Consider the following 13,360-nt stretch of genomic DNA (forward strand, 5'->3'; position numbering starts at 1 on the left):
AACCAACCTTCGATTTCTTTGCTTTGATTGGCACATGGGTAATGCATAATAGTGCAGATAATGCAGGGACAATAACATGGGAGGTGCTGAGTAGGCTCTGTGGACGCTTCGTATCTGTGGATATGAAGGTTGGGGTCAGCTGATCATAAAACAAGAAGTGACAATGATCTTTGGGGATTGGAAAACCATGAAGGCTTTCTTGTCCATAAATGTTGTAAATGCTAATATTTCTCCTATGTTGGAGATTTGCCATGTTTTATTTTAATTGGGATATCAAGTGTCATGGCTTGAGACTTTTTCCTGTAAAAGGTAAGGAATATTATCAATCCAGTGGACTTCAGAGTCTATTGCATATTCCTCCAAACAATCAACTAATCCATGACTTAGCCACAGTGTTTAATGGTTACAGTTTATTTCTCCTATCTGTGCTCTCTGTAATACCAGTATTACTCTAGAGAAACAAACTAGTAGACGGATAGCTACTTCGGTAAACATAGGCAGATGAGATTAATAAAAAGAAATAACTCGTGTTTCTGGAGGTTAAACAGTGATGTAACGTATGTGCCCACTGCCTGCTGGACAGCCACAGAAATCAGCAATACGGCTCAGCCCAAGTCTCCAGACCTGCAACCAGGGGAAGGGATGGTGTGAGTCTCAGTTCTAGGGTGAAGGCCTGAGCTCCCTGGGTACTGTAGATTCAAGTCCCATAGTCCAAGGGCCCGAATCCATGATATTTTCATATCAGGAGATGAATGTCTCAGTTCCAGGAGGGAGAAAATTCACTTTTATCTTCTCCCTTTTGTTCTATCTGGGCTCTTTGCTGATTGGATGCAGCCCACTGCTGTTGGGTGAGCATGACTTTCTTATTCAGGCCATTTATTCAAATACCAATTTCTTTCACACCAGCTCTCCTGGACATGTCCAGCAATGATGTTGTCCTTGGTATCTGGGCATCTCTTTATCGAGTGTGTTGGCATTAATTGTTATAATACCTTCTGTATTTAGCACCAAGTTCGTGTTGGATCTCCCTGCAGTCACTCTCATTGAATGTTAATACCTTTGGTCGAAAATCTCTTTGCCCTTAGCAAGTGTGGGCTGTTTCTATTCTTATTCTGTTTCCTCCACTGGTCACTGCTATCCCTGGTGCTGATGTTGCAATCAAAGCATTAGTAACATGACTTCAACTACTCTGTACCACACAAAAAAAATTAATTATTTAAAAATTAATTTAATTAAAAATTTAATTAAAAATAGATAGGGACTCCCTCTCTCCGTTCTTCCACCTTCTCTTAGTGGCTTAGATCTGTCAGGATTTTTCCTTTGGACATCAGATGATTTCTCTGTGTGTCATGCAAGGAATGAGTTGATACCGAAGTACAACCAGAACCCAGCCCATGAGGCAGAGTGAAGGGTACGGTAAACGGCAGTCAGTAGGACATGGAACATTTCTGATCGTTCCCTTAAAATATACATGCAGCATGTATAGTACGTAATAGTTCTTCTCTGGTGCAGTCCTTAAGTGTCTGTCTGTTAACCTTCCCGAATTATGTGATTCTCTGCCCGTTGATCCTTAAGATCTAGCCTTTGTCTACCTCTCCAGCTTCATCTCCCTCTGTTCTATCTCTTGAGCATTTCAGGCCAGCAATCTTGCAATGGGCTGTGGTTTCTGCCTACCTTTCCCTTCCTCCTTCCCACTTTTCCAAGCCACACCGTCCCTATATTTCCCCCGTGAGTCACATCAAATTCTACTACTTTCTTTCTATGGTCATCTTAAATATTTTGCAAAACAACTTTCAGTTCTGTTTGAGCATATTTCCCTATGTAAATATGTAAACTACATTTGAACTATTTATTAGCCACCTTTTTTACTAGTCTTCTTGCCTTGATAGGCATCTCTGTTTCTTTCCTGTAAGTCTCAACACACTGTGAGTGATTGCCTTGGGATGACATTGTCAAGAATGCCCCTAAAAGGTAAATTCTTTGAGGCCAATTTTGCACATTTTGTCTTAAAAAGTACTACTTATCGGCAATGTTTTTTTTTATTCTTCAGAATGCTTCCAATAATTTTACATGTCTTGTTTCCTAGTTACTACAGCTAAATGTTTTCACCTGCCATTTAACTGTGTGTCTTACTTCTCTTACAGTACTGATTGATTCCATCTACAAAGTCACAGAGGGCAGGCAGTCTGAAATCTTCCACAGACAGGCCGAGGGGAACTTCGATCCCAGCTGCTGCTTCACCATCTACCATGGCAACCACATGGAGTCCCTGGACCTCATTACCTCCAACCCAGAGGAGGCTCGCACCTGGATCACAGGCCTCAAGTATCTGATGGCTGGCATCAGTGATGAGGACTCTCTTGCCAAGAGGCAGAGGACCCATGACCAATATCCTTTCTTAGAATGCCGTGTTTGCGTTGTATACTTGTGTGTGCCCCTGTGTGTGTGTGTGTGTGTGTGTGTGTGTGATATGTACACAAAGTGAGAATTAAAGTGAACTTTGCTTTTTTCCATATTTGTGAGGTCTGAAGCATCTCTCTTTGCTGTCTGTTTTTCTGTCTCTTGAACTATCCTCTGTCCCTTGTGCGCTCATTCCCGGGGCATGAATAAGTAAAACCAAAGAGCTCAGAAACAGAATTCTGAAAATTGAATGTAGCTCCACAATCAGAGAGGGCCCCTATTAGAGATGATTGCATTTTTTTTAGTGAGATGTTCATGAGCTGTAATTGGGGGAGTACTAATTTGGATTATAAGAAAATCCTGGCTTGTCATAATTTCAGTTGAATTTCGCAAATACTTTTTGGTGTTCTAATCATGTCATTCATACCAATTGCCTCTCAGCTGTTTTCTCCCTTTGAACTCACAGCATGGGCCCTGAGCAGTTAGCACTCTAGAGGGAGGAAGGGATTTCTTCTTACCCCACTTACCCTTTCGAAAGTGCTTGAGAAATGAGAGTCCCCATCTGTTCCTTTTTTTTTAAATTTAGGAATTACATTTTGTACATTTACTTTTTGAAAATTTCATACATGAATATGTGTGTTGATGAACTTGTTCATTCTTTCCATACCCCCTTACTCCCTTCCCAAACTTCATTCACTCCTTTTTAAAATCCACTGAGCTCCTTGGGTGATGCTACTGAGGACTCGCATGCAGGGTTATCCACTGGTACATGGGCAGCTTCTTGGGCCACATCTGAAGAAATCTCACTCTCTCCCTTCCCACAGCCATCAGTCACCAGTGGCTCTTCAGTGTGGATAGGGACGTCATTTGTGCTTGCATTTCTGCTGGCTTGGTCTTGCACAGGACTCGTAATTCAGCCCTCGCCATTGTGAATGCATGTGTGCAATGGCCTTGCCACGCCTGGAAAACACTGTTTCACAAATCATTTGCTAGCTCTTAAAATCTTCCCGCTCCCTTTTCTGAAACGGGAGCAGAGGCTCCGGGGAAGAGGATGTGCCATAGGAGTCCCATTTAAAACTGAGTGCTCCACATTCTCCATATTTTGATCAGTCGCTGGACTCTGAATTTATAGCTGCCTCGTGCAAAAAGAATCTTCTCTGATGGGGATGAGAAATGCACTCATCTATAAAGACATCTAGAAGAAAGTTCAATACCATGTCAACTTAGCAGAATAGTAGCACTTGGTTCTTCCATAGGGAAGTCACAGGTTCTCGGTCCATTTAACAGTACCAAGCATGAGTTTTGTCTTGTAGAATGGGCATTCAGTCCCATCAGAAACAGTTGATTATTCTCCAAACATTCATGCCATTATAGCTTCAATGAAACAGTCATGTCATTATAGCCTCAATGAATGTATCTTGCCACCCTTCTGATTCTTGGTGAAAACCCTTCCTGTGGTCCTTCCCTGCTGATGAGACACACAATGAATGCACTTGTTTCGAAGACACCTTTCTGCTAGGGTAGAGTTGATTGTGTCCTGTGGTCTTTCTGACCTCAGTTCCTCTGCCTGTACAGTGAGGGTATCCAGCGAGTCCAGGTTGGTGGTTCCCTGATTCATGCCTTTGATGGTCTTAAAAATATATATGCCCATGTTTCTGTGAGGGAGAATGCTTTCATTCTCTTTGCCACTGCTACCATTATCACCACCACCATCATCACTATATGCAGGAGTGTGGAGAAACTTAAACTCATTAGCTGTATAGATCCATGCTTAGGAGGCTGTTGAAGTGGACGGGACCAGTTAGCTCAGGAAGTGATTTCAACTGTGTGAAGCTGAGCTGGTGAGACACAAGGTTTTCCTCACAGCAAGCGGATGAGCGCAGGTGGGATTCCTGAATGAGTTTAAACACGTGGCTAACTATTTCTCCCTTGGTCTGTTGGTTTGACATTTGGTGAAACAGAGTAAATAAGAAAAACCCAAGCAAGCAACAATGTTGAACAGTGGCAACACCATTGTGGTCCAAGCGTCAACAGCCACGCTGATGTGCTTTTGATAAAGACGTGCTTTCTCACGTCAAGAGGGCTCGAAGATGGGCATTTCCAGGGTGCGGTTAATTCAGTGGCTAGGATATCATCAGAGACCCATATCTGCTTCCCTAACATGTGGGTGTGGTCCCTCAGCTGGCTGGCCACCTCTTGGTCAAAGGAGGTGTAGTATCTGCAGGGGGCAGGGGGAAGTGTCAAACACAGTCCTGCCCAGGGGGACAGAGTTTCATGTTGCAAATGAGACAAAGGAGAAAAACAGAAAACCTTTCTAGAAGTCTCTCCAGAGAAACCTCTTGTTATTGATGAGAATTCCTATTGCAGGGCCATTACTGCTTGAAGCCGGCCATGATGCTTTGCTAACGCGAAGTATATAGTGATATTCGCCTTATTAGAAGCTAAGTCTGAGCACTGAAAAATAGTCAATTTTTGTAAAAATCATAGTAATTTTTACTACATTTAATATACTATAGAATGATTGTATTTTTCCAAAGCAAACAGACTTGAAGGATCTGTTGTTTCATCACCTTACATGTTCTGCGATGTTGGGCGGAAGAGAGCACATGAGTTTCCACGTTTACTTTGTGCTTAGCCTGTAAGTGATATGTTGGCTTAAAGTACATGAAAGAAAATCCAGCCGCACACAGAGAGGTTATGAAATTTGGAGACTATGTCATCAGAGACAGGCAGGCACTCTGAGGATGGCTAGATGAGGTCCAAGATTCACCTCTTTCCCGTCAGTGCCTGACCACAATTAGAGCACGTGACCCTTGGATACATTAGTATAGCCGAGGTTCTGTATGAAACAAGGGAAACCAATGGTCACAAAGGAAGCGATCAGTTCTGGAAGCTGCGGTCTGCACCCAGTTAATTAGGATCCACTTGAGCATCCCTGAGCCATTAGCCCATAGGTAAGGGTCATGACCCTTGACACACTGGTAAGAGGTGGGCAGGGACAGCGGGGTCCTCTGCTTGCTTTATTGGACAGTGGGGTTTTCCGTTTTCTTTAAACTTAATGCATTTACCTTTACTGTCACTTGAAAGTGTTTGTCATCAAATTAGTCAGTGTGGTGGCTAAGACATTTCATATTCTGGACACAGGTGACCTGGGAAGGAAGCGCACCTGAGAACTGTACAGGAAGCCATCCTGTAAGACACTTAGAGAGAGTTGATGTTTGTGCCAGTAAGGGAAGGAAAAGGGAAGAAGAAATTAATAGTAAGAAAAATAGTGAAAAGCAGGTTGATGCAGGGGATACTATTCTTCAGAATTGACAAGGTCTTACATACTATGCTGGCATTAATTCTTTTCTATATTTATTTCCTTGTGTGTATGAGTAGAAACACATGACTGTTTGTGTTCCTACTAAGGTGACTGTGGAGGTCAGAGGAAAACCTGCCGGAGTTAGGGAGTTAGTTCTCTCCTACTCTGTAGGATGCAGGGATTGGACTGAGGTCATCCAAGGTTGACAACAAAGCCCTTCACCCACTGAATCATCTCTCCTGCCACAGACTGACTTTCTCGATTGGATGTATGTTTAATCAGGGAGAAATGATACAGGACGCTCACGATTAGACTTCACTTAGACCTTAAACTTTCTTGGATAAATAATAAATACAATGAATCTCAGGTGGCCGAAAGAGAAAATCCATCCACCTAGGGCATGAATTATTTAGTTTGGCATTGTGGTTTGGGTAGATTCTACCCTTTGTCTCGTGGCCTATGTCTGTAGGATGTCAGTGCCGATAATACTGGCGCCTGCTCAGGGAGGGTGTAGCGGGGCAAAGGAATTGATGTAAGCATTGCCCACCACTGGGTAAGCACTTTGTTAACAGGCTGATTGCCGCTGCAGTGGTGAAGCTGGCAAGTCTCTTCCTTCTTCCTTCGGAATGAACTCTGAAATCTCAGTGCCCCCACCCCGTGCAAAGATGATGGTGGTGGTGTATAGCCTGAGCGTTAATTCTACCAGCCTGTTCTCTGCTTTCTCCACTCACCCCGTCCTGACACTCTGAAGGAAGTTGTTACTTGCAGACACCCCCTTACGTGTGCTGGAAATGAGAACTTTACTCTTTCAGGTTTTGGGGGAGATGCAGCTTGTTGCCTGGGTTTAGCTAGGATTATGAGCTAAGAATGAGCTTCAATTTAAGTGGTTGAAGAAAAGTCAGAAGAATAATAACGTTTTTAATATTTAATTAAGTTAATTTAATTAAGTTAGAATTTGAACTTCACTGTGCACAAGCAAAGTCTTACTGGCGACACAGCTGTGCACACTCCTGCTGCCTCCCATCAGGCTTCTGTTCCATGCGTGGAGTGGTCATAACTGAGATGAGCCGTCCACCGAGGGTTGATTGTCAGCCGCTTCACAGAAACTTTGCCCATTCTCACCCCAATGTGAAATGATACCCCATTTTTTTCATCCTGCTATGGTTTTGTCGTAGAAAACACAAAGCATAATAATAATATTTATTTCCCTTGTCCTCTGATTTTTCCTCTGTAGAATGACATGCTCTTCTTAATGTTGTTGTTGTGTGTGGTAATGAGTCCTCGGGTCCGGGGTTGTCCGGATACTCACATCTTGGTTATAGAATACAACCTGAAGATAACAGGAACCTTTCCCCTGCTTTTCTACGTTGTACGGTCACTGGAAATAATGGGTCTTCCTTTCATAGAATGTGGAAATTGCACGTGGGCTCAGGGTTCTCTAGTTGGATTTCCTGAAGCCAGAGAGGAAGAAGCAGGCACCAAGAGGTGACGTGAGTGAGCCATGGCAACAGGGCTGTGCCATCTGCAGAATCAGGGCCAGTGTTTATTTCTTGTTCTGACTCCATTCTGTCCCCTAAAGCAGATGCCAAGGCCAGCTCACGCACGAAGCCTTGTAGACCCAGCCCAGCGAGGTTGTATCTGCAGGTCATGCTCATGCTTCCCGGGTCATTTAGAGGGTCTGATCAGAAAGATGGACGTGCTGTTGTCATTGGATCCATTTCTCACTTCTCTGTACTTTAGCTGAGTATGTTGTGGGCACAGAGGAGTGTTCAATCAAAAAGGATGGAGAGCTCCACAGGGAGGGGTTCTGTGTGGACAGGAAACAAAAAACATGTACTAGTACCTGATCATCCTTCTAATTCTTTGCTTATTGTTCTTCTAAGTCTGATCTCTTTTAACCTTTAGGCAAAATATACAGTGAGCTCCTGACTGAGCTTTGCAAGAAAAAGTGGAAAGAGATGGGTTTTTGTGTTGCTTCTGTTGTGAAATAAGTCTGGAAGGAAAGCAGATTTTACCCTCTGGTTGTTGTTAGTTTGGTTTTTTAAGTTTCTGGTACTTAGCACCTGTAAATTGTGTAAGTTAATGGGGTCTGTTGTGTTCATCATTCATTCATTCATTCATTCACTCACACACATATATGCCTTTTACTCTCTAAGGCAGTAATCTTTCACAGTCATAATTTGACTCACAGAGGAAATCTAAGTGTGTTTTGCTGCCACTGGGAGGTTGGTTGATATTTTGAGGCAGGGGAAGGCATTTTTGTCTTGTTACCTGCTTGGTAAGGTGATATTATCCACTCATTTCACTTCTATTCTCCCACTTCTTGTTTGGTTTTCTTTTATTTTAATTTATATTTATTTTATGTGTACGGTGTTTTTTTTTTTTCTCCATGTATGCCTGTTGCCTATAGAGGCTGGAAGAGGGCATCTTCTGGAGCTAGAGTTATGGTGGCCGTGAGCCTCCTTGTGGGTGTTGGGATTTGAACCTGGGTTGTTTAGGAGAGCAGCTAGTACTTTTAATTGCTGAGCCTTCTCTCTAGCCCAGTCATTTCTTGGTTTTTTAAACTTCTCCCTTTCTCTGCGTTTGATTCTCTGGATTCATTTTTTTTTTTTAAAGTTACTTTCATTCTGTTCGTCTCCAATTTCCTTTAAGTTTTGAAGCTCAATTTAATATTCTATGCATGCATACCATCCTTAAAATATGTTATATTAAAATGCTGTGCATTAATTGGGAATTTTTCATGCATATATTCAATCTGCTCACTTATTTGAGGATTCTGTAAGTCTCAATACACATGATATGAATCCTTTATATTGAAACTTGGCTTCATAGTCTCACCACCGAGTCTCACACCTGAGCTTACTATGATTAGAAGTTTGCAGTTGGTAGGAGACCACTATCATACCGGTGATAAAGGAGGAGTGTGGGCTAGAAACAGCCTAATGTGCACAGAACATGGATGCCAGGTCAGATTGTAAAAGTCATGGGATTAGGATGAGACTACAGTCTCCTTCCTGTTCTCACCAAAGACTCTCTCTTTCCCGGCGATGCTGAGGGTCAACCAGATGGCCTCATCTTTAAAATAGAAGAGTAAGAGACAGAAAAGAGAGTGGAGCTCTTGACTGGAAGAATGACAAAAACAAAAGCCATACTAAGGGAGAGGGCACAGGAGAAGATAAAGGCCAGATTGGTTATATTTGAAATTTCATCCTAATGAGATCTTTGGACAGAGAGCTAGACCATTAACACGAGGCTATTCCTGCTGGGTGCTGTCTCTGCATCTCACAAATGAGGACCTCCATCCCTTGGTGCTTGAGCAAAATTATTGAGAAGATGAAGTCAGTGAAGGTGTAAGTCACAAAACAATCCCATACCAGTTTGGAATTATGATTAATAAAAGGGTTATTTATTTAAGGGGAAAACTTACAGATCACTGCCCTAGACAACAGCCCTCTGAGCAAACAGGAGCGGAATCTAGCAGCCAGAGCGGGAGCCGGAAGCAAGAGAGCGCACCACTGCATTTTAAAGCAAAAGGGACCACACCCAAGTGGGCTGATATCTTAAAGGCTATTGGCTGAAGGAGCAGAATGTGCCCCCACAGCAAGTCAGGACACGGGAAAAAGGATAACATGTGAATTCATATACTCGTGTTGTCTATGGAGGCTAAGGAAAGTGGACCCAGTGGTGTAGCTGTCTTTACGGCTGCTGGAATACAGTGCTTTTTTTTTTTTTTAGCAAAAAGCTTGATTTTTAATTTCGATTAGCAAGACTGTTTGCATTACACCTTTCAGCAGTCTGGCATGCCTCAGGTTTTGCAGGGGAGGGTGCCCCCAACGTGCGCACCCCCCTTCTCCTCTGTTATTGCTGTTTATCAAGAGCTCAGCAAAGCCTGTGCACCGCAGGGTCTCCTCCAAAGCATTTCTCTTGATTCTGTGTTGCTGATTGTGTCCCCATGACGTTCAATGGGAGAGCAGTTCTGATTTCGATGAAAACTTTTCTTTGACCTTTCTGCACGTGGGTGAAGCAGACCTTTGAGGAGGCTGATAAGAATGGCGACGGCTTATTGAACATCGAAGAGATTCACCAGTTGATGCATAAACTAAATGTCAATCTGCCCCGGAGAAAAGTCAGACAAATGTTTCAGGTATGTGGTCACCTTTGGTAAAAACACAGCAATGACTGCTATAATTAGCACATTAAAATCTTTTATGTCGTGAGAAGCTGGTCTTACTTGCTCCACGCTGTTTTCGTTTTCCTTCGATAAAGAGATGTCTCATCAAAGGAAAAATGAGATGTCTCATCAAAGGAAAAATTCTTCTCAAACTTAAGAAGCATTGGGTTTCATCCCCCTGGAATACTTCTTTGCCGTTGCTGTTTCCAGAGAGCTAGTATTATAAACACTTTCCCTGGTACTTGAGCTGTGGCGTGAACTTGGTCAAGTACTTCTGAAGGGATGAGAATGTTTCATCTGCCCGCCTCAGGGCTGCGGGGCTGTGGTGAGGGTTACAGTAAAGACCAAGTAGCAGGAGAAGAACATGGCTGTCAGGAGCCCCAAGAGTTGTCTCTTGTTTCAGAAAACACACGAGGCTTAGAAGTGCTAAGGCATCAGAGTTCAAACCTCTCTTGGTGTGTGAGACAAGATGCATTTTCCTCTCAATCCTTGAGGGAGATCCTGGTCTGGAATTGATTCTGCAGCATCTAGCTGGGCTGTACTTGGGAATGAGCAGTGTTGGGCAGAGACCAGACTGCACTATTGGTAATGATCAGAAGTTAAATTACAAAATGGTACTGATTTGTAGATAAATCATATGCAGAATCCATGTTTTATAAAGACTTTTAGTTCTGTGTGATTAAGTCTATATCTTAGATATATAATAAACATAGAAAGGTAAAATGTTCTGTGTTTGGAGCTTTTGCTCTTTGACCACTCGCTGCTCCTAGCAGGGCCATGCGTTCCAACAGCAAATGGAAGCCAGATGCTTGCTTCCTTCTCTGATCCCCTCAGGTGGTCCTGCTTAGGAGACACTCCTGTTTAGGGATGGTTTGGACTGGGGGTGTTTGGTTCCACTGCGCAGGAGGACAACATGAGCTTAAAAGGAAAAGAGGAAGGAGTGAAACACAGGAAAACTAGAAAATGTAAATTCATCAGACAAGTTTGTTATTTATTAAATGGTTACTTTTTAAAATCGGCAGATATGGCAGGTTGCATTATGGCATTTTCATGCATACTTTGGTTGATTCTCTCCCCTCTTTGCCCCCATCACAGCTTGTACCCTTGTGGCCCCAAGTCGTTTCTTTTCTATGTCCTTATGATTTTATAAACCCTGAGACGGGGTCATACTATGTGGCCAGGCTGGCTCAGAATTTAGAGCTCCTTCTGCCTCAGCCCCTTATTTTGGGATAGTAAGCCACTGTATATGTGGTGAGACAGGTTTAAAAGAGAATTCAGAGTCTCTTTTTAGGCTCTCAGATTTTAAAATGTGTTAAGACAGAAAATGACCAGATACATATGCCTGCTATATGTGAAATATGTCCACCTGGGTCCTGAGTCTATCAGGAGTCTGCAAAGAAAGGCTTATATTGGGAATGCAAGATTCAGGAGTTTCCAAATAGATTAAGTACTCTCATGTGAAATTCTTGAGTCCAAAAGTATTTTGGATTTAAGATTTTATTTTTTGGATTTTGGAATATTTTAGTATCTATAAGGTGAAATCTTAAATATATCTGCTTAATAGGATTTAACACAAACGCACACTTAAAGAACAGGGACTCACTATGCAGTTCTGGCTGACCGGGAACTCACCATGTAGATCAGACTGGCCCAGAACTCACATAGAGCTGCCTGCCTCTGCCTCCTGAATGCTGGGATTAAGGTGCATATGCTCATGCCTGGCAGGAGTAAGTGCACCAATTTAAAACTATAACAGAAAAGTGAACGCTATACTCAATCTCTTAGATGCAAGGACTCTTCATTATGCCCCATATATCAAAACCGTTTATCAAAAATCCACATGCACATTTAAAATGACAAGATAGGAGTAATCAGCTTCACAGAGAGACCGTACAAGGCTTAACTATTTTTGTGCGCACTTAATTAACCTAAAGTTAGCATTAAGCAAAAGTTTTCTTAAAAATTTGGAATGCTTTATGCTAATCTGCATGTTGTCGTTGCTCAGAGGCCGTGCTAATCTTCTGCATGGTTCCGTTTTTAGCATATGTGCCCCTGAAGCGAGCATGAGCACATAAGCAAAATTTTCATGAGTGTTTCGCCTCTCAAGGCTGTATTGAAGTGTGTTTCACAGCCGAGTGTTCTTCCCCAAACCCAGGGCTTCCGAGCACCACTCCCTTCCTAACAGCTTTGGTTTCCTCACGATTGTGTTCACCGTGAATGAACGCCATCCCGTAAACGGCTTGGTGGCTCAGTTTGCTACCCTGGTGTAGTAATAAGGGCAGCGGGGCTGTGTCCCCAGCACCCCGGCTGCCTGGCTAGCTTATGCCCGAAATAACAACACACAAACTGTATTCATTGAAACATTGCTTGGCCCATTCTCTTCTAGGCTAATTCTCACATATTAATTTAGCCCATTTCTAATCATCTGTGTGTAGCACCCCAAGGTGCGCTTACCGGGGAGATTCTAGCCTATGTCCATCCTGGGTCGGAGCTTCATCCCTGGAGCGGGGCATGGCGTCTCTCTGAGGCGTCTGCCCCCGAGAGGAGAACTGTGGAGTCTGAGCTCACTTCCTCTTCCTCCCAGCGTTCTGTTCTGTTTACTCCTCCCACCTATCTTCTAACCAATGAGGGCCAAGCAGTTTCTTTTTATTTAACCAATGACCTTCCTCCATCACCCTGGCAGTCTGATGACCCACTCAGCCCAGCTCAGGATCCGTGGTGGACAGTTCTTGTGCAATAATCATTGGGGAAAAATAAGGCAGACATCTACCTGCGTGAGATGTTCGGACTTTTCCTGGGAAGAAAAAGTTAGATAGTAGCATGGCTCTGGTGGCTGCAAGATCCCAGAGCTGTCATGGGTCATCGGAAAGGTTGTCTTAGGGAGGAATGACATTACAGTTCTGAAGCAAGTGAGAGACGAGTGTCTATGCTGGGCTTCGAAACACTGCCTCTCTCTTGCCCTTCATCCTTTGTGCTCAAAGTGCCTTGTTGATTGGTGTCTTCAAAGATCAGCTGTTGGCTTCCTTGCTTACTTTTAAAGATAGCACTAAAAAAACTATCATTGCCCTTTGGTTTTGCTTATAGTTTTCCTTGGCTTCATTCTTTTTAGCTCTTTAGTTGAATAACTAGCTTTTTTGTTTTATCTTGTCTTTGAGACAAGGTCTCTTTATGCAGTCCACGCAGCCCTCCAACTAACCATCCATCTGCTTTATCCTCCGGGAGGTAGAAATTACAGGCAGTTTAGGTTTTGTTTCCAAATAACGCTTTCTTAAAAATTGAGCTTCAAGCTTTGCTTTAAAGGTTTAACTGTATCATCAACGTTTTACTGTTTGCTTGTTTGCTTGTAATTTATATTTCTGATGCTGGGATTTGATGTGTGTCTGTCTTAAAAAAATTGAGCTTAATTAAAAAAAAATTGTGCTTTGCCTGTGTGCATGGATGGTACCTTGTTTGTGCAGTACCGAAGAAAGCCAGAAGAGGGCACT

At 43.0% G+C, this 13,360-nt stretch overlaps 1 protein-coding gene and 1 non-coding gene across 13 annotated transcripts in view; one reads left to right on the top strand and one right to left on the bottom strand.

Moving 5' to 3' along the window:
* The window catches only part of Plch1 (phospholipase C eta 1), a 192,137-nt gene that overhangs the window by 105,611 nt on the left and 73,166 nt on the right, over positions 1-13,360 (top strand). For all 12 annotated transcript variants that reach the window (XM_041659099.1, XM_041659098.1, XM_041659101.1 and 9 more), the window contains 2 exons: positions 2,145-2,388; positions 9,719-9,848. In XM_041659099.1, coding sequence (XP_041515033.1) covers positions 2,145-2,388; positions 9,719-9,848 — 374 coding nt within the window. The remainder of the gene's footprint in view (positions 1-2,144; positions 2,389-9,718; positions 9,849-13,360) is intronic.
* On the bottom strand, positions 11,834-11,940 carry LOC121453084. The gene has a single exon (XR_005974959.1). It is a non-coding gene; the product is annotated as a U6 spliceosomal RNA (small nuclear RNA).

The sequence above is a fragment of the Microtus oregoni genome, unplaced genomic scaffold (assembly GCF_018167655.1).
Source record: "Microtus oregoni isolate MIOR12 unplaced genomic scaffold, Mior012 000010F_ref0000083, whole genome shotgun sequence".
NCBI classification, from domain to species: domain Eukaryota; kingdom Metazoa; phylum Chordata; class Mammalia; order Rodentia; family Cricetidae; genus Microtus; species Microtus oregoni.